The sequence below is a fragment of the Callorhinchus milii genome, unplaced genomic scaffold, assembly GCF_018977255.1.
Source record: "Callorhinchus milii isolate IMCB2004 unplaced genomic scaffold, IMCB_Cmil_1.0 Scaffold38, whole genome shotgun sequence".
Classification (NCBI taxonomy): domain Eukaryota; kingdom Metazoa; phylum Chordata; class Chondrichthyes; order Chimaeriformes; family Callorhinchidae; genus Callorhinchus; species Callorhinchus milii.
The window spans coordinates 85,664-106,886 of NW_024704779.1; the positions used below are offsets into that span (position 1 = coordinate 85,664).

At 56.4% G+C, this 21,223-nt stretch overlaps 1 protein-coding gene across 1 annotated transcript; it reads left to right on the plus strand.

Moving 5' to 3' along the window:
* The first annotated feature begins 9,309 nt into the window (after positions 1–9,309).
* Positions 9,310–17,112, plus strand: LOC103173190. Its single transcript, XM_042345297.1, has 5 exons — positions 9,310–9,632; positions 10,826–11,110; positions 11,978–12,076; positions 13,751–13,769; positions 17,051–17,112. Exons 1-5 carry the CDS (start codon positions 9,410–9,412, stop codon positions 17,100–17,102), a joined length of 678 nt encoding a protein of 225 aa, XP_042201231.1. The 5' UTR covers positions 9,310–9,409; the 3' UTR covers positions 17,103–17,112.
* Positions 17,113–21,223: the final 4,111 nt, after the last annotated feature.

Here is a 21,223-nt window from a genome sequence, read left to right on the forward strand (position 1 = left end):
CACTGACCCCGAGCTCACACTGACCCCGAGCTCACACTGACCCCGAGCTCACACTGACCCGAGCTCACAGGCAGATGTTTAGCAGAGGGAGCGAGTCTTCTCTGAGGGAATGTCCAGGGAACTGGGGTCAGTATTACAGGTCTCGCACCTACGGTATCATCTGCTCTGCAAAATAATTGTGGCTCTGATTATCACCTCCTTCTCGGTGGGGGTGGGGTTGCGGGGGAGGTGACTACGGTGGGTGGTGGGGGGAGCACGGAATTGAGCAAGTGGGGGGAGGGCACAACGGGGTCGGGGTGAACACGGGGGAGGGGTGAGCACTGGGGGAGCACAGTGAGGTGAGCCCGAAGGGGTGGTGAGCACAGGGTGGGGTTGAGCACAGGGTGGGGTGAGCACAGGGTGGGGTGAGCACAGGGTGGGGGTGAGCACAGGATGGGGGTGAGCACAGGGTGGGGGTGAGCACAGGGTGGGGGTGAGCACAGGGTGGGGGTGAGCACAGGGTGGGGGTGAGCACAGGGTGGGGGTGAGCACAGGGTGGGGGTGAGCACAGGTGTGGGGTGAGCACAGGTTGGGGGTGAGCACAGGTTGGGGGTGAGCACAGTTGGGGGTGAGCACAGGGTGTGGGGTGAGCACAGGGTGGGGTGAGCACAGTGGGGTTTGCACAGGGATCGGTGAATATAGGTGAGGTCAGTGCAGTTGGGGAGCACTGATGGATTGGCAGTGGGAGGGGCTTAGCACAGTGGGAGCGGTTGAGCACAGTGGGAGGGGCTGAGTGCAGTGGGTGGGGCTGAGTGCAGTGGGAGGGGCTTAGCACAGTGGGAGGGGTTGAGCACATTGGGAGGGGCTGAGTGCAGTGGGTGGGGCTGAGTGCAGTGGTGGGGCTGAGTGCAGTGGGAGGGACTGAGTGCAGTGGGTGGGGCTGAGTGCAGTGGGTGGGGCTGAGTGCAGTGGGAGGGGCTGAGTGCAGTGGGTGGGGCTGAGTGCAGTGGGTGGGGCTGAGTGCAGTGGGAGGGACTGAGTGCAGTGGGTGGGGCTGAGTTCAGTGGGAGGGGCTGAGTTCAGTGGGAGGGGTTGAGCACAGTGTTTGTCAGATTATCTTTCGGTGTTTTAATTCCAGATTCGCTCCAGAAACCCACCATGTGGTTGAAGCCGTATTCCCGGGTGTTCGTGAGAGGGGAAAGCGCTGAGATCTCGTGCTCTGGGAATTATCGCGGCAGCAGATTCTCTTTATACAGAGACGGAGAGTTTATCACATCCAAAACAGCTCCAGAGAACAGCTACACAGCAATATTCCCCCCATCGGAGATCAGGGCAGGAAGTCACTGGTGCAAATATACTATATACGTGGACGGCCGAATGCTCACATCACCAGAGAGCGAGCGAGTGGCCATCACTCTGTGGGGTAAGTGCGAGGGTCTGGACTCTCTCACCAATGGTCAGTCACTGCCTCCTCGTGTCTAACCACAGCGATCACAGCAAACCATCCCCACCCCCATCCTTCCTCTTGTTCCACCCGCTCTGTGACACGAGTCTCTCCCCATTCCTTCCCTCTTCACCCTCTAGTCATCCCTTCCTTCCCTGTCCCTCGCACTCTTTTCTTCCCCACACACCTTTTATTCCTCCCTCCCTCCCACACTCCCACCCACACCCTTCCTCCCAACTCTCTATTCTTCTCCCCCTCTCCACACCCTCTAGTCATCCATCCCTCACTTCTCCCCTCACCCTCTTTTCTTCCCCCTCACACCCTTTATTCTTCACTCCATCCCACATCCTTCTTCCCAAACCTCTATTCCTCACTCCCTCCCTTTCTCACCCGATATTCCTCACTTCCACCCATACCTCCCATTCCCCTCAAGCTCACTTCCTCCCTTCCTCCGTACCCTCTATTTAGTTCTCCCTCTCTTCCTACCACACTCTCTGTTTCTCTTACACTCACTCTCTCCGCCCTCTCTCCCACACCCACTTTTGCTGCGTCCCTCACACACAGTTCTTCCCACATGTTCCCTGCCTCCCAGAGCCTCTATTTCCCTCTCCTTCCTGTAAATGTCTGGCTTCCTCTTTAGTGAATCTACGCTGTCTGATTGCACCCCCAGTTAGGCAGTGAGTCCCACCACCTCACTTCCCTCGGTGTGAAGTCGCTGCTCCTGAATTCTCTGTGTAATCCCTGATGTGACCTTATTCTGTTGTCAAAACACATCCGAAGATTACCAGAGAGGATCAGATTGAGTTCGCGTCCCCGCGTCCCAGGCCGGAGCTGTGTGGTACCCCACTCCCCGGCCTCACCGCCATCCTTGTCCACCCCAATCCCAGCCATTGCTCTCCCCCTCTGTGTGAAGGAACAATTGCTGGAAGTGAATGATTAGTTATTTGGGGGATTGTCGGCCAAGTCATCCCGAGAAATTCCCTTCTGGTTTTGAATATTGCCCCGAGATCTGCAACCTCCACCTGAACAGCCGTGGACCAGACACACAACCCCATATTGACCCCCACCCCACACTGCCCCCCACCCCACACTGACCCCCACCCCACACTGACCCCCACCCCACACTGACCCCACCCCACACTGACCCCCACCACACACTGCCACCCACCCTACACTGACCACACCCCACACTGACCACACCCCACACTGACCACACCTCCACACTGACCCGAGCTCACACTGACCCAAACCCACACTGACCCCACTCCACATTGACCCCCACCCCACACTGAACCCACCCCACACTGACCCTGAGCTCACAATGACCCCAACGCCACACTGACCCCAACACCACACTGCCCCCACCCCACAATGACCCCCACCCCACACTGACCCCACCCCACACTGCCCCCACACCACACTGACCACCCCCACACTGACCCCCACCCCACACTGAACCCCACGCCACACTGACCCACACCCCACACTGACCAACACTCCACACTGACCCACCCCACACTGCCCCCCACCCTACACTGCCCCACACCACACTGACCACCACCCCACACTGACCCCCACCCACACTGCCCCCACCCCACACTGACCCCACCACACACTGCCCCCCACCCCACCCTGACCCCCACCCCACACTGACACCCACCCCACACTGACCCCGAGCTCACACTGACCCCCACCCCACACTGACCCCCACCCCACACTGCCCCCCACCCCACACTGACCCACACTCCACACTGACCCCCACCCCACACTGACCCCGAGTTCACACTGACCCCCACCCACACTGACCCCCACCCCACGCTGCCCCCACCCCACACTGACCCCCACCCCACATTGCCCCCACCCCAGACTGAACCGCACCCCACACTGCCCCCACCCCACATTGACCCCCACCCCACACTGACCCACACCCCACACTGACCACCACTACACACTGACCCCCAAACCACACTGACCCCCACTACACACTGACCCCGAGCTCACACTGACCCCCCGAGCTCACACTGACCCAGAGTTCACATTGGTCCCAAGCTCACACCGAGCCCCAACTCACACCGACCCTGAGCTCACACTGACCCCGAGCTCACACTGACCCCGAGCTCACACTGACCCTGAGCTCACACCGACCCTGAGCTCACACTGACCCCGAACTCACACTGACCCCGAGCTCACACTGCCCCCCATCCCACACTGACCCCACCCCACACTGACCCCCACCCCACACTGACTTCCACCCCACACTGACCCCGAGCCCACACTGACCCCGAGCCCACACTGACCCCCACCCTACAGTGACCCCGAGCTCACACTGACACCCACCCCACACTGACCCCCACCCAACATTGACCCCGAGCCCACACTGACCCTGAGCCCACACTGACCCGAGCCCACACTGACACCCACCCCACATTGACCCCCACCCCACACTGACCCCGAGCCCACACTGACCCCGAGCTCACACTGACCCCGAGCTCACACTGACCCCGAGCTCACACTGACCCCGAGCTCACACTGACCCCGAGCTCACACTGACCCCGAGCTCACACTGACCCCGAGCTCACACTGACCCCGAGCTCACAGGCAGATGTTTAGCAGAGGGAGCGAGTCTTCTCTGAGGGAATGTCCAGGGAACTGGGGTCAGTATTACAGGTCTCGCACCTACGGTATCATCTGCTCTGCAAAATAATTGTGGCTCTGATTATCACCTCCTTCTCGGTGGGGGTGGGGGGGCGGGGGAGGTGACCACGGTGGGTGGTGGGGGAGCACGGAATTGAGCAAGTGGGGGGAGGGGCACAACGGGTCGGGGTGAACACGGGGAGGGGTGAGCACTGGGGAGCACAGTGAGGTGAGCCCGAAGGGGTGGTGAGCACAGGGTGGGGTTGAGCACAGGTGGGGTGAGCACAGGGTGGGGGTGAGCACAGGGTGGGGGTGAGCACAGGGTGGGGGTGAGCACAGGGTGGGGGTGAGCACAGGGTGGGGTGAGCACAGGGTGGGGGTGAGCACAGGGTGGGGGTGAGCACAGGGTGGGGGTGAGCACAGGGTGGGGGTGAGCACAGGTTGGGGGTGAGCACAGGTTGGGGGTGAGCACAGGGTGGGGGTGAGCACAGGTGGGGTGAGCACAGGGTGGGGGTGAGCACAGGGTGGGGGTGAGCACAGTGGGGTTTGCACAGGGATCGGTGAATATAGGTGGGGTCAGTGCAGTTGGGGAGCACTGATGGATTGGCAGTGGGAGGGGCTTAGCACAGTGGGAGTGGTTGAGCACATTGGGAGGGGCTGAGTGCAGTGGGTGGGGCTGAGTGCAGTGGGAGGGGCTTAGCACAGTGGGAGGGGTTGAGCACATTGGGAGGGACTGAGTGCAGTGGGTGGGGCTGAGTGCCGTGGGTGGGGCTGAGTGCAGTGGGAGGGGCTGAGTGCAGTGGGTGGGGCTGAGTGCAGTGGGTGGGGCTGAGTGCAGTGGGTGGGGCTGAGTGCAGTGGGTGGGGCTCAGTGCAGTGGGAGGGGCTGAGTGCAGTGGGAGGGGCTGAGTGCAGTGGGAGGGGCTGAGTGCAGTGGGTGGGGCTGAGTGCAGTGGGTGGGGCTGAGTGCAGTGGGTGGGGCTGAGTGCAGTGGGTGGGGCTCAGTGCAGTGGGAGGGGCTGAGTGCAGTGGGTGGGGCTGAGTGCAGTGGGAGGGGTTGAGCACAGTGTTTGTCAGATTATCTTTCGGTGTTTTAATCCCAGATTCGCTCCAGAAACCCACCATGAGGTTGAAGCCGTATTCCCGGGTGTTCGTGAGAGGGGAAAGCGCTGAGATCTCGTGCTCTGGGAATTATCGCGGCAGCAGATTCTCTTTATACAGAGACGGAGAGTTTATCACATCCAAAACAGCTCCAGAGAACAGCTACACAGCAATATTCCCCCCATCGGAGATCAGGGCAGGAAGTCACTGGTGCAAATATACTATATACGTGGACGGCCGAATGCTCACATCACCAGAGAGCGAGCGAGTGGCCATCACTCTGTGGGGTAAGTGCGAGGGTCTGGACTCTCTCACCAATGGTCAGTCACTGCCTCCTCGTGTCTAACCACAGCGATCACAGCAAACCATCCCCACCCCATCCTTCCTCTTGTTCCACCCGCTCTGTGACACGAGTCTCTCCCCATTCCTTCCCTCTTCACCCTCTAGTCATCCCTTCCTTCCCTGTCCCCTCGCACTCTTTTCTTCCCCACACATCATTTATTCCTCCCTCCCTCCCACACTCCCACCCACACCCTTCCTCCCAACTCTCTATTCTTCTCCCCCTCTCCACACCCTCTAGTCATCCATCCCTCACTTCTCCCCTCACCCTCTTTTCTTCCCCCTCACACCCTTTATTCTTCACTCCATCCCACATCCTTCTTCCCAAACCTCTATTCCTCACTCCCTCCCTTTCTCACCCGATATTCCTCACTTCCACCCATACCTCCCATTCCCCTCCATCCCACTTCCTCCCTTCCTCCGTACCCTCTATTTAGTTCTCCCTCTCTTCCTACCACACTCTCTGTTTCTCTTACACTCACTCTCTCCGCCCTCCCTCCCACACCCACTTTTGCTGTGTCCCTCACACACAGTTCTTCCCACATGTTCCCTGCCTCCCAGAGCCTCTATTTCCCTCTCCCTCCTGTAAATGTCTGGCTTCCTCTTTAGTGAATCTACGCTGTCTGATTGCACCCCCAGTTTAGGCAGTGAGTCCCACCACCTCACTTCCCTCGGTGTGAAGTCGCTGCTCCTGAATTCTCTGTGTGATCCCTGATGTGACCTTATTCTGTTGTCAAAACACATCCGAAGATTACCAGAGAGGATCAGATTGAGTTCGCGTCCCCGTGTCCCAGGCCGGAGCTGTGTGGTACCCCACTCCCCGGTCTCACCGCCATCCTTGTCCACCCCAATCCCAGCCATTGCTCTCCCCCTCTGTGTGAAGGAACAATTGCTGGAAGTGAATGATTAGTATTATTTGGGGGATTGTCGGCCAAGTCATCCCGAGAAATTCCCTTCTGGTTTTGAATATTGCCCCGAGATCTGCAACCTCCACCTGAACAGCCGTGGACCAGACACCCCACCCCACACTGACCCCCACCCCACACTGACCGCCACCCCACACTGACCCCCACCACACACTGCCCCCCACACTGACACCCACCCTACACTGACCCCCACCCCACACTGCCCCCCACCCCACACTGCCCCCCACCCCACACTGACCCCCACCACACACTGCCCCCACCCCACACTGACCCCCACCCCACACTCCCCCCACCCCACACTGCCCCCCACCCCACACTGACACCCACCCTACACTGACCCCCACCCCACACTGCCCCCCACCCCACACTGACCCGCACCACACACTGACCCCCACCCCACACTGACCCCCACCCCACACTGACCCCCACCCCACACTGACACCCACCCCACACTGACCCCCACCCCACACTGACCCCCACCACACACTGACCGCCACCCCCCACTGCCGCCACCCCATACTGACCCCCACCCCACACTGACCCACACCCCACACTGACCAACACTCCACACTGACCCCGAGCTCACACTGACCCAAACCCCACACTGACCCCCACTCCACATTGACCCCCACCCCACACTGACACCCACCCCACACTGACCCTGAGCTCACAATGACCCCCAACGCCACACTGACCCCAACACCACACTGCCCCCACCCCACAATGACCCCCACCCCACACTGACCCCCACCCCACACTGCCCCCACACCACACTGACGACCACCCCACACTGACCCCCACCCCACACTGACCCCCACGCCACACTGACCCACACCCCACACTGACCAACACTCCACACTGACCCCCACCCCACACTGACCCCCACCCTACACTGCCGCACACCACACTGACCACCACCCCACACTGACCCCCACCCCACACTGCCCCCCACCCCACACTGACCCCCACCACACACTGCCCCCCACCCCACCCTGACCCCCACCCCACACTGACATCCACCCCACACTGACCCACACCCCACACTGACACCCACCCCACACTGACCCCGAGCTCACACTGACCCCCACCCCACACTGACCCCCACCCCACACTGCCCCCACCCCACACTTACCCACACTCCACACTGACCCCACCCACACTGACCCCGAGCTCACACTGACCCCCACCCCACACTGACCCCCACCCCACTCTGCCCCACCCCACACTGACCCCCACCCACATTGCCCCCACCCCAGACTGAACCCCACCCCACACTGCCCCCACCCCACACTGACCACACCCCACACTGACCACACCCCACACTGACCACCACTACACACTGACCCCCAAACCACACTGACTCCCACTACACACTGACCCCGAGCTCACACTGACCCCCCGAGCTCACACTGACCCAGAGTTCACATTGGTCCCAAGCTCACACCGAGCCCCAACTCACACCGACCCTGAGCTCACACTGACCCGAGCTCACACTGACCCCGAGCTCACACTGACCCCGAGCTCACACTGACCCCGAGCTCACACTGACCCTGAGCTCACACTGACCCCGAGCTCACACTGCCCCCCATCCCACACTGACCCCCACCCCACACTGACCCCCACCCCACACTGACTTCCACCCCACACTGACCCCGAGCCCACACTGACCCCAAGCCCACACTGACCCCCACCCTACAGTGACCCCGAGCTCACACTGACACCCACCCCACACTGACCCCCACCCAACATTGACCCCGAGCCCACACTGACCCTGAGCCCACACTGACCCCGAGCCCACACTGACACCCACCCCACATTGACCCCCACCCCACACTGACCCCGAGCCCACACTGACCCCGAGCCCACACTGACCCCGAGCTCACACTGTCCCCGAGCCCACACTGACCCCGAGCTCACACTGACCCTGAGCTCACACTGACCCCGAGCTCACACTGATCCTGAGCTCACACTGACCCTGAGCCCACACTGACCCCGAGCTCACACTGACCCCGAGCTCACACTGACCCCGAGCTCACACTGACCCTGAGCTCACACTGACCCCGAGCTCACACTGACCCCGAGCTCACACTGACCCCGAGCTCACACTGACCCTGAGCTCACACTGACCCCGAGCTCACACTGACCCCGAGCTCACACTGACACTGAGCTCACACTGACCCCGAGCTCACAATGACCCCGAGCCCACATTGACCCTGAGCTCACGCTGACCCTCAACCCACACTGACCCCGAGCTCACACTGACCCCCACCGCACACTGACCCCCACCCCAAACTGACCCCGAGCTCACACTGACACCGAGCCCACAATGATCCCCACCTCACACTGACCCCGAGCTCACACTGACCACAAGCTCACACTGACCCCGAGCCCACACTGACCCCCACCCCACACTGAGCCCGATCTCAAACCGATCCACCCCCCAGCTCACACTGACCCCGGGCTCACACTGACCCCCCCAGCCCACACTGACCACGAGCCCACACTGACCACCACCCCACACTGAGCTCGAACTCACACCGACACACCCCAGCTCACACTGACCCCCCCCCAGCTCACACTGACCCCGAGCTCACACTGACCCCGAGCCCACACTGACCCCGAGCCCACACTGACCCCCACCCCAAACTGAGCCTGAGCTGACACCGACTCCCCCACAGCTCACACTGACCCACCTCCCAGCTCACACTGACCACCCCCCCAGCTCACACTGACCCCCCAACTCACACTGACCCCCAGCAGCTCACACTGACCACCCAACTCACACTGACCCCCAGCAGCTCACACTGACCCCGAGCTCAGTCCGCAGGGCTGTGGCCGGGCTGACTGTCCACCCTGATATTGACCGTCACAGCACAGATCAGAGCGAGTGTTTGTGAGACTGTATTGACTGTGTTTTTATTGCAGATGCGCTCCAGAAACCCACCATTTCCCTGGAGCCAAATTACCAGGTGTTCGTGAGAGGGGAAATGCCTCGGATCTCGTGTTCAGGGAATTATCGCGGCAGTAAATTCTCTTTATACCGAGACGGCGAGTCTATCACATCACAACGAGCTCCAGGGTATAGCAACGCGACCACGTTCCCCCCATCGGAGATCAGGGCAGGAAATCACTGGTGTCAATATACTGAACTCGTGGGAGGCCGAGAGCTCCCATCACCAGAGAGCGAGCGAGTGGCAATCACTGTGTGGGGTAAGTACGAGGGTCTGGACTCTCTCACCAATGGTCACTCGCTGTCCACTTGGGTCCAATAAAAGCGATCACAGCAAACTCCCTCCACCCCCCTCCCCCTTCCTCCTTCCTCTTAATTAATAAAATAATTCCTCTTGTTCCACGCGCTCTGTGACACGAGTCTCTCCCCATTCCTCCTTCCCTCTACACTCTTTATTCATCCCTTCCTCCCTTGTCCCTTAACCCTCTTTTCTTCCCCACACAACCTGTATTCCTCCCTCCCTCCCACACTTCCTCCCAATCTTCTATTCCTCTCTCCCACCCCACCCTCTATTCGTTCGCCCACAAATATACAGACATCCTCCCGACATGAAAAGCGCTATTTCAAATGCAAAGATTATTATTATTATTACCTTCTCTTCCCCTCTAACCCACTCCTCCCTTCCTCTCAACCCTCTATTCCTCACTCCCTCCCTCTCACACCCTATATTCCTCACTTCATCCCCCACCCTCTATTCCCCTCTGCCACAATCCCTCCCTTCCTCCCTTACCCTTATTCCCCAGTCACCCACTCCCTCTCTTCCTCCCACACTCTCTATTCCCCTCTCCCTCACTCTCTCCACTATCACTCCCACACCGTGTGTTCCTCCATCCTTCCCACGTGCTCTCTTCGACATCCTCACTCCCTCAAACAGCCTCACTCCCTCCCACACCCACTATTCCCCTCTTCCTCTTGTGAAGGTCTGACTTCTTCTTGAATATATTGAATGTACCTTTACTGTCTGATTCCACCACCGCTTCGAGCAGTGAGTCACACGACCTTATTCCCCTCTGTGTGAAGTCGTTGCTCCTGAATTCTCTGTTTGATCCCCTGATGTGATCTTATACTGTTGTTTATAAAATGTCTGAAGATCACACAAGAGGTTCAGACTGAATTCCCGTCCTCCCGTCCCAGGCTGGAGCTGTGTGTTACCCCACTCCGCGGTCTCACCGCCATCCTTGTCCACCCCATTCCCAGCCGTCGTTCCCCCTCTCTCTGTGTAAAGAAGCACTTGCCGGGTTCTGTCCTGAACCTTCCCCTCAACTTCTCACCCTTGTCCTGACACCTCTCCAGGCTGGGAAACAAGCAAATGTTTATTTTCACTCTGATCTGAACTGTCTTCATATCACAGAGCGAGCTTTGTGAGATTATATTGACTGTGTTTTAATTCCAGATCCGCTCCAGAAACCCAACATTTCTCTGAAGCCAAATTCCCGGCAGTTTGTGAGAGGGAAAAGCGCTGAGATCTCATGTTCTGGCAATTATGTTAGCAGCAATTTCTCTTTATACAGAGACGGCGAGTTTATCATATCACAAACAACTCCAGAGAATAACAAGACAGCAATGTTCACCATATCCGAGATCAGTGCAGGAAACTACACCTGTAACTATACTACTGTTATAGACGGCCGAGATTTCACATCACCGGAGAGCGAGCGATTGGGAATCTCTGTGTCGGGTAAGACCTGAGTAACCTGTTTGTGTTTTGACCATTTACAGCAGCTCCTGTTATAACCACTCTTTACACCATCGATCACATTTCCATGTTATCTCCTAGTGATAGCTGGAGTGTTTGACCCCGGGAGGAAACCCATCCCTGCAGTAAAATATTTTCCAAACCCGAATTCCCGAGTGATCCCCACACGGGATATCCGGGGTGGAAACTCCCTCTCCTTTTCCCAGCGGGAGAGACGCTCTTGCAGTTCTAATCATCACCACTTTAAGGTGTATTGTATTGTTCCCTGAGACAAGCTTTGGCCAACCCAGATCCTGCTGTTACATAACATCTGATATTTAACCATCTAAACCACACTGCTTGTCATTGACTGCGATCGGGTACACAACGCCTTCATGTCCAGCGAGGACCACCAAAAATGCGCACACTATCTTGGGGTATTCTTGGGAACTGAGGTGGAAGAATCGCGCTTCCAGTGATCGATCTGTTCCTCAACCTCTTGCCATTAAGCACCAGGCCGGGCCGTGCTGTCATCAACTGAGCCCTGGAATACTGCAGACCCGGACTGGAGACCACCATCAAGGTTACACTTGAATCCGGTCTTCCACAGCTTGGCAGGTGACCAGCACATCCCTCAAAGAGACCCTGCTAAGCTCCCCCTCCCCAGGGTCAGGGGGCGAGAGGCTTGCCTCATGAGCACAGACTAGGAAAACATGAGCTATTTTCATTGGAACAGAGAAAACATGACTTTCTGTCGCACTTTCACATCAGGGGAGATAAAACCTAAGTGACGTCTTTACAATGATGAGTTTCTCCCCCATATTAGCTCTTCAAAGTCGAGAAATTACTATTTGTGCATTTTCCCTCTAGGAACCTGGACCGGGATGCACACTGCAGTACTGGCTGCGGGAATTGTCACTGCGTTAGCGATCATTGTGTTTATACTGGGATTCTGTCTGTACAAGAGACGTAAGTGGCCATGAATGTCATTGAATATAGCGTATAATTGTTGGGAATAAAGTAAGAGCCAGCAGTGGAGGTAACCACTGTGTCTTGCTGCCCTTCTATGTTAATGTTAATCGCTCTGGGACGCTACCTTGTTTGAGGGGACGCTATATAAATACAAGTTGGTGTTGATGTTGTTCTTGTCAATGTGCAGATAGGAATCTGATAACAGAGCTACAAAACCAATACTCGGTGTTTCACAACTTGCACATTACCAGGAGACAACAGGCAGCATCGCGCTTGCTGAGTCAGACAGACATGTCTGTGTTTATGTTAACACCATAGACAATGTACAGTATTAGACTGGACTTAGAGCTCGTGACACTATTGAGGTGCTTAGGCTGTAGAGAAGCATCCTTTCGGATTCAAAGCGTTGTAAGTGACAGATCGCAGGTGTAGAAACTTCTGCAGGTCACAGTGTTGGTTTAATGTTGAAGTCGTGAGTCTGTAACACCGGTGAGACCGTTAAACCGCGTTCCCATCTGCCAGTTCACGGGGAAGTTAAAGATCCTATGGCGCTATTCGAAAAGAGAAGGGAGTTTCTGTCTCCTGATGTCCTGGTCAAAAATCCATAAAATTGGTCACCTGCTCCATGAGGAGTGGGACATGTTTGCTCGCTCCATGTTTGCGGGACACAGATGCGTGCGGTTGGCTGCTGCAGTATGTTCCGAAAATGCACAGTCACTACACTTTCTGTATATCCTATCAAGCTCATTGAGACACCTCAACAAGTCGATACGAGGCAGGTGGCAAGGAGTCTTGTAGCTCAGTGGTGGACTCACTTCGGAAGCGAGAGACCTGGGTTCATGGTTTTTTTGTTTGTAAGCAGCCCGCAATGTTGGGCAAGTTTCCTTATTCCACACGCGTCTGTTTACTGAGCAGTCAGCAGGAACCCGGTTGTTAGTCGATTGGATTATTGATTTTCCGGGGGTATTAATTCCTTCAAAAAAAAGATTAAATTGGTGACTCCATCCACAGCTGCTTGTGGGGCACTGCCGCGTTTCGCCCAATATGTACAGTTAATTCACTTTACAGTATAATCTGAAGTGCCTTGAGATGTCTTGAAGTCATGATAAGGTGCTATTCAATTGCAAGAATTACTATTTTATCAGGCGCTCTATTTTATGGAAGGATTTTTATTGTTATTTTACTTTGGTCAAAGCCAATGCAAGCGGTGAATATCCATCTACAATCTGAGCAGATGTCGTTCCTGTTACGTTCTGTACCAAAAAGCAAATCAAATTCCACAACCGTCAGCAGATTATGTTTCACAACAAAACATAATAAAACATAATAAAACATAATATAGCGAATACAATAAACTATAACAACGATTTATGTTGAGTGTGACACTGAATAGCGATGATAATGTTAGACAGGATTGAAGAGATAGGTGTTGAGGTGTGAGAGCGGGAGTGAGGGGTAAACCAGAGGGAATTTGGGATTGATTTCCAGAGAGTGGGAGTGGAGTGGCTGAAAGATCGTCCAAAAATGTCATGAGGGGAGAGTAAACAGCTCTTGGCCACGACTGCCTCTGGAGGGCTTTGACGCTGGATGAAGAGTTATTATTAATAAAACCACAACTACGCACAACCGCTACTGAAGAATTTTAACATTTATTACATTTTGTACTTACAGGTAAACAGAAGAGTCCAATGTAAGAATATTTCGCCTCTAATCCCATTCGCTGCTGTGCTGGTGCTCTCTCGTGTCTGTGCTGGTGCCCTCTCCCCCATTGGAGCTCTCTACACTAATCTCTCCCCAAACCCTCCACCCCCAACGCACACACGCTCCCCCCCCACCCCATCCCTCCCCACAAACACTCCGCCACATACCCACACTCCCCCACAAATCCATCCTCACCCATAGTCACACATTACCCCTCACTCTACCCTTCCACACACCCTCTCCCCCCCCACACACACACACGCACTCTACCCCCACACAGTCTCCCCCCACAAACAGCTTCCCACATACACACCCTCCCACAAAACACAACCTCCTCCTCCCCCCACACACACACCCTCCTCCCCCACACAGCCTCCTCCCCACACACCCCTCCCACACACAGCCTCTCCCCACACACCCCCTCCCACACACAGCCTCCCCACACACAACTTGCCCCCCACACAACCCCTCCCACACATAGCCTCCCCACACACAGCCCCCCCCCACACAGCCTCCCCCCACACAGCCTCCCCGAAACACAAGCACCTTCCCCCATACACTCACCTCCTACACACTTACCCACACATACCCTCCCACACACCCAACCTCCCCCCACACACTCTTGCCCCATTACAATCCGCATACACACCCTCCCTCCACACACACCCTCCTCCCACGCGCACACCCTCCCCCCACACACATAAGCTCCGACACATACACCCTCCCACACACATACGCTTGACCACACACACCCTCCCGCCACCCACACACAGCCTCCCCACACACTCCCTCACTCCACACACACCCTTCCCCCAAGCACACACCCTTCCCAAACTAAGACACCCTCCCACACACACATCCGAGCTCCACACACATTTTCCCCCACATACCCTTCCCCCCCTCACAAACTGCCCCCCACCAAACATGCACACACTCACACCGCACACTCACACTTCCCACAGTCACACCATCCCCGCCATACACAAGCTTCCCCCACCCACCCACACACCCACCCATACCCCCACACACGCCCCCAACCACACACACCCACACCCCAACACACCCACCCACACACACACCCATACCCCCACACACCCCCAACCACACACACACCCACAACAACAACAACAACAAGATTCCATTTATAAAGCGCCTTTCACGTCAGGAGGACGTCCCAAGGCGCTGCACAGTTGGGTCATGACCCGAGCAGGGGGGAAATGGTCAGGGTGAGGGAAGGGAGGGAGGGAGCGAGGAGGGGGAAATGGTCAGGGTGAGGGAAGGGAGGGAGCAAGGAGGGGGAAATGGTCAGGGTGAGGGGAGGGAAGGGAGGGAGCGAGGAGGGGGAAGAGAGTCGAGAGGGGAGCTGAAGGTACGGTCAAAGAGAAAGGTTTTGAGACCGGCCTTGAAGGAGGAAAGGGAGGAAGCGGCGAAGGCACTGGGGATGGAGTTCCAGAGCCTGGGGGCTGAGAGGCTGAAGGCCCGACCACCGATGGTAGGGCGGTTGGGGCGGGGGACGTGGAGCAGACCAGAGCCAGAGGAACGGAGGGTACGGGCAGGTAGGTAGGGGATAGTAGGTTGGAGAGGTAGGAGGGAGCGAGGCCGTGAATGGCCTTGTAGGTGAGGATGAGGATCTTGAAATCAATCCTCTGGGGGATGGGGAGCCAGTGGAGGCGAGCGAGGGTGATGGTGAGGGTGAGGGCGAGGGTGGGAGTGATGTGGTCGCGGTGTCTGGTGCGGGACAGTACACGAGCTGCAGAGTTCTGAATGACCTGCAGTGTGGAGGGAGGTGGCGGGAAGGCCGACGAGGAGAGAGTTCCCATAGTCCAGCCTTGAGCTGATAAAGGTGTGGACCAGAGTTTCAGCAGCGTGAGGGGTGAGGTAGTGCCGTAATCTGGCCATGTTCCGAAGGTGATGGAAGGCGGTGCCAGTTGTAGTGCGGATGTGAGGGAGAAAGGACAGCTCAGGGTCGAACAAAACGCCGAGGTTCCTGACTGGCTTTGAGAGGTGGAGAGTGCAGCCTTGGATGCTGATGGTGTCAGCGCCCCAACACCCACACCCAACACACCCACCCACACCCATACCCCCACACACACCCACACACACACACACCCATACCTCCACATACCCACCCACACACCCACCCATACCCCCACACACACCCACACCCACACCCCAACACGCTCACCCACACCCACACCCCAACACGCTCACCCACGCCCACACCCCAACACGCTCACCCACACACCCATACCCCCACACAGCCACACACACACCCACCCATACCCCCACATACCCACCCACACACCCACCCATACCCCCACACACACCCCCACCCACACACACACACGCCAACACACCCACCCACCCACACACACACCCACACACAAACCCATACCCCCACCCACCCACCCATACCCCACATACCCACCCACCCATACCCCCATACACCCCCCCCCACACCCACACACCCACACCCCAACACACACACCCACACACACACACCCACACACCCACCATACCCCCACACACCCACCATACCCCCACACACCCACCCACCCACACATACACCCATACCCCCACACACACCCTCACCCACACACAAACCCACCCGCATCCCAACACACCCACCCACTCACACACACACCCATAACCCCCCCCACACACAGACACCCACGCATACCCCCACACACACCACCACCCACACACACACCCACACCCCAACACACCCACACACACACCCATACCCCCCCGCACACACACACACACACATACCCCCAAATACCCACCCACACTCCCAACCATACCCCCACACAGACCCACACACACACACACCCACCCACACCCCAACACACCCACCCACCCACACACAGCCCCATAACCCCCCCCACACACCCACACCCCCCCCCCCCACACACACACACATACCCACCTATCCACACCCCCACATACCTGTTGTCCAGCTTTACTGTCTCCAAACCAGTCTCGGGCTCTGCCGTCTAAGCCGCTTTTGTGATCACCATCAAACTCCGCGCGGCTTCTCTCGCTCCGGTACCAAAGACAGCGATAGCGCAGAAGTCGGTCAATGAATCCCTCGTTTCTGTTCCGTTCCTTCAACAGTATTCGTGTCAGTGTCAGTGCCGCTCTTTACCCTCAGACCAGAGACAGTAGTTGTTGTGTATCGCTGTGACAGCCCTGGTCTGAGCTCTGTGGCGCTGCTCAGTAAAACAGCGGAGAATTCACCGCTCTCCTCTCTCTTTGCTTCTCTTTCAGGGCCGTACCCGCAGGAGGCGACCCCCAAAGCAGCACCGACACATGTGAGTGATATCTTCCCCGGGATTGAGCCCAGAGGGAAAGGAGTCGGTCACCAACAGCGCTGCACAGCCGTGTGCCCGACCCCCACACCAACCCATCGCCTGCTCATGGGCCTCCCCCGAACCACAGGCTTTGCTCTCTTGGCCTCTCTCTCTCTCTCTCTGGCTCTCCCCTTCTCTCTCAGTCTGTCTGTCTGTCTGGGAGTGACTGTCTGTCTGCTTTTCTGCCAGTCTCACTGTATGCTTGTCTGCGTGTCTGACTGTGTCTCCGACTGTGTCTGTCTATTTGTCTGCCTTTCTGCCAGTCTGACTGTATGCTTGTCTGCGTGTCTGACTGCGTGTCTGTCCCTGGGTCTGTCTGTAAATCACTTCTCTGAACTTAAGCTGCTTCATGTGTTCTGTCCTTCAGATGCGATGTTAAACTAATGTTCCATCGGTCTGTTCAGGTGCAATAAATATCCCTCGACAAAATTCAAAGAGAGAAATTAATATTTCCCAGTGAGCTCCTCGACAATCCCCCGAATAATGTGGGTCGGTAACTCCATGTCTGTTTGTGGGACACTGCTGTGTGCAAACTGGATGTTGTGACTCGCTCAAAAACACACGTGTCTTCACTCTACAGTGTATTTTGTGAAGCGTCTCGACCAGTGATAAGGTGTTACTTCAAACGCAGGGATGATTAATATATTCCTGTTTCTCTCATAATCCTGATTGTCATCATCATTAATTATTATAAACTTAATTATTAATAACATTGACCATAATATTAAATAATGTCAATTGCTACTGAAATGTGCTGCTGTTAAATCCCGTTTCTGTTTGTTTCAGATGCGACGGTGAGAATTCCTCCACGAGCGGTGCGTCCAGAGGTGAGTACAACAACAACAACAAGATTTCATTTATAGAGCAGCTTTCACGTTGAGAGGACGTCCCGAGGCGCTAAACAGTTGGGTCAGGACCCGAGCAGGGGGGAAATGGTCAGGGTGAGGGGAGGGAAGCGAGGAAGGGGGAAATGGTCAGGGTGAGGGGAGGGAAGGGAGGGAGCGAGGAGGGGGTAGAGAGTCGAGAGGGGAGCTGAAGGTACGGTCAAAGAGAAAGGTCTTGAGACCGGCTTTGACGGAGGAAAGGGAGGAAGCGGCGAAGGCACTGGGGATACAGTTCCAGAGCCTCGGGGCTGAGAGGCTGAAGGCCACTGATGGTAGGGGCGGGGGATGTGGAGCAGACCGGAGTCAGAGGAACGGACGGTACGGGCAGGCAGGTAGGGGGATAGTAGGTCGGAGAGGTAGGAGGGGGCGTGGCCGGGAATGGCCTTGCAGGTGAGGATGAGGATCTTGAATTCGATCCTCTGGGCGATGGGGAGCCAGTGGGGGCGAGCGAGGGTGAGAGTGGGAGTGAGGGTGAGGACGAGGGTGGGAATGAGGGCGAGGGTGAGGGTGGGAGTGAGGGTGAGGACGAGGGTGGGAATGAGGGCGAGGGTGAGGGTGAGGGCGAAGGCGAGGGCGAGGGTGAGGGTGAAGGCGAGGGCGAGGGTGGGAGTGATGTGGTCGCGGTGTCCGGTGCGGGACAGTACTCGAGCTGCAGAGTTCAGAATGACCTGCAGTGTGGAGGGAGGTGCGGGAAGGCCGACGAGGAGAGAATTCCCATAGTCCAGCCTTGAGGTGACAAAGGCGTGGACCAGAGTTTCAGCCGCGTGAGGGGTGAGGTAGTGCCGTAGTCTGGCGATGTGTCGGAGGCGATGGAAGGCGGTGCCAGTTGTGGTGCTGATGTGGGGAAGAAAGGACAGCTCAGGGTCGAGCAGAACCCGAGGTTCCTGATGGCTTTGAGAGGTGGAGAGTGCAGCCTTGGATGCTGATGCTGTCAGCGCCTGAGTAGGGACGGGATCATTGATTCAGCCCCGGCTCAGACCCTGGGTCAGCCGGGCTCAGGCCCTGTGTCAGCCCGGCTCAGGCCCTGTGTCAGCCCGGCTCAGGCCCTGTGTCAGCCCGGCTCAGGCCCTGTGTCAGCCCGGCTCACGCCCTGTATCAGCCCGGCTCAGGCCCTGTGTCAGCCCGGCTCAGACCCTGTGTCAGCCCGGCTCAGGCCCTGTGTCAGCCCGGCTCAGGCCCTGTGTCAGCCCGGCTCAGTGCAGCGCGGCTCAAGCCCTATGTGTCGTGTGGCTTTTCTCAGGGCTCTGTGCTTGGTCTGTTTATATGCGTGTGTTTGTCTGTGTTTGTGTGTGGGGTGGGAGGGACGGTGGTTGGGGGGGGGGGGGCAGAGTTTGGGGGTGGTGGAGGATGTCTGTGTGGTTCTGTGTGTGTGGGTGTATGTGTATATGTGTGTCTGTGTCTTCAGGTGTTTGCTTATGTGTGTGTGTCTGTGTACATGTAGGGTAGGGTGGGGGTTTTGTCTGTGTAGGTGTCCGCATGTGATGTGTGTATGTTTATGTCTGTCTGTTTGTGTCTTCATGTGTTTGCTTATCTGTGTGGGTGTTTGTGTGTGCGTGTATGTGTGTGTGTATGTATGTTTGCTTGCTTTTGTGTGTCTGTGTGTGTAAACGACTTACATTTGTGTAGTATCTTTCACGTCAGGAGGATCTCCCCAAATACAAGTTTATTATCATTATTATTGGTTACAATTAACTTACCGGGCGATTTATCGGTGATCAATTCACGTGTTTCACCTTCAGGTATGTTAATACCCACAGTAATCATGGGGGCGGGATGGAGAACCACACACATATGGGTTGCATTCCCCAGCTACGGGGGTGGTGGTGAAGGGGGTGGGGAGTGTGTGTGGTGGGGGTGCGGGTGTGTGGTGGGGGTGGGAGAGGGACACACACACAAAATAGCTGTGGGTTGCGGTCTCCCGTGTGTTTGGGGGAGACAGGAACAGACACCGACAGACACATAACGGAGCTGTGGCTCGGGGTCGCACCACGGAGCCAATAGCTGGAAAGTTGGGGGTAGGTCATGTTTCCCCACGATCCCCAGCAAATGTGCTGATTGTTGGCCTGTTTGCAGGACGCTGACGTCCACTACGCCAGACTGGCATTAGGGAACCGGAGTGAGAATCGTCGCCAAGCCGGTGAGGACAAGGGTCCAGTCTACGCCACAGTCAGAATGTAGCGCGGAGGCCGGTGGCCATGAACTGTTCTCTCTCTTCTCTACGTCTCCCCATCATCACCTGTGGTCAATACCAGCTTCAGTCTGATCTCAATACCCCTCTCGCATCACCTGTCACTCTGATACAGAGAGAGAGTGTGACAGAAAGTGAAAGAGAAAGGGTCAGAGAGAGAGAGCGACTGAGATAGAGAAAGCGACTGAGTGAGAGTGAGAGAGAGAGAGAAAGAGAGAAACACTGAGTGAGTGAGTTAGCGAGAGAAAGACTAAGTGAGTGAGAGAACTGAGTGAGAGAGATACTGAGTGAGAGAAAAGAGTGAGAGACTCGGAGAGAGAGCCTGAGTGAGAGAGATTAATAATAATAATCATAATGATGCTTGCATGTGATAGCGTGAAATGCAGCAGCCAATTGCGCACAGCAGCGCCCCACAAGCAGTTGTGGACTAAAGGGACCAATTTATCATTATCGTTGTATTTTTTGAAGGAATTATTACCCCCAATAAAGCGATCTGCCAATTGAATAACAAATGGGTTCATACTTCCTGCTATGCAAACAGAGGTGTGGGGTAAGGGAACTTGCCCACCATTTCGCTCTGTCGTGCATTGAACAACAAGTTTACACTTGAATAGCGCCTTTGACGTCGGGAGGATGTCCCAATGCGCTGGAATCCAGATTGAATCAGAAGAAAGGCAAATAATAATAATAATAATCCTTGCATTTGATATAGCGCTTTTCACGTCGAGAGGACGTCCCAAAGCGCTTCACAGAATATACTGTAAAGTGAATTGATTGTATATTTGTGGACGAACACGGCAGCCAATGGCGCACAGCAATGTCCCACAAACAGTCGTAGATTGAAAATGACCAATTTATTATTGTTTTTGGTTTTGGAGGGATTATTATTAGGCTCTGTGTGGAGTAAGGAAACTTGCCCAAGGTTTCGCCCTCTGCCTGGAATTGAACTCAGGTCTCTCGCTTGCAAAGCGAGTGCTCTAACCACTGAGCTACAGGACTCCAAATATAGAGACTGGTT

Excerpts from the sequence above, each read along its gene's own strand:
- LOC103173190 (XM_042345297.1), top strand. The coding sequence starts at position 9,410 with ATGCCTCGGATCTCGTGTTCAGGGAATTATCGCGGCAGTAAATTCTCT. Across the intron at positions 9,633-10,825 it reads AGTGGCAATCACTGTGTGGG|ATCCGCTCCAGAAACCCAAC; the intron begins GTAAGTACGAGG and ends TTTTAATTCCAG. Across the intron at positions 11,111-11,977 it reads ATTGGGAATCTCTGTGTCGG|GAACCTGGACCGGGATGCAC; the intron begins GTAAGACCTGAG and ends TTTTCCCTCTAG.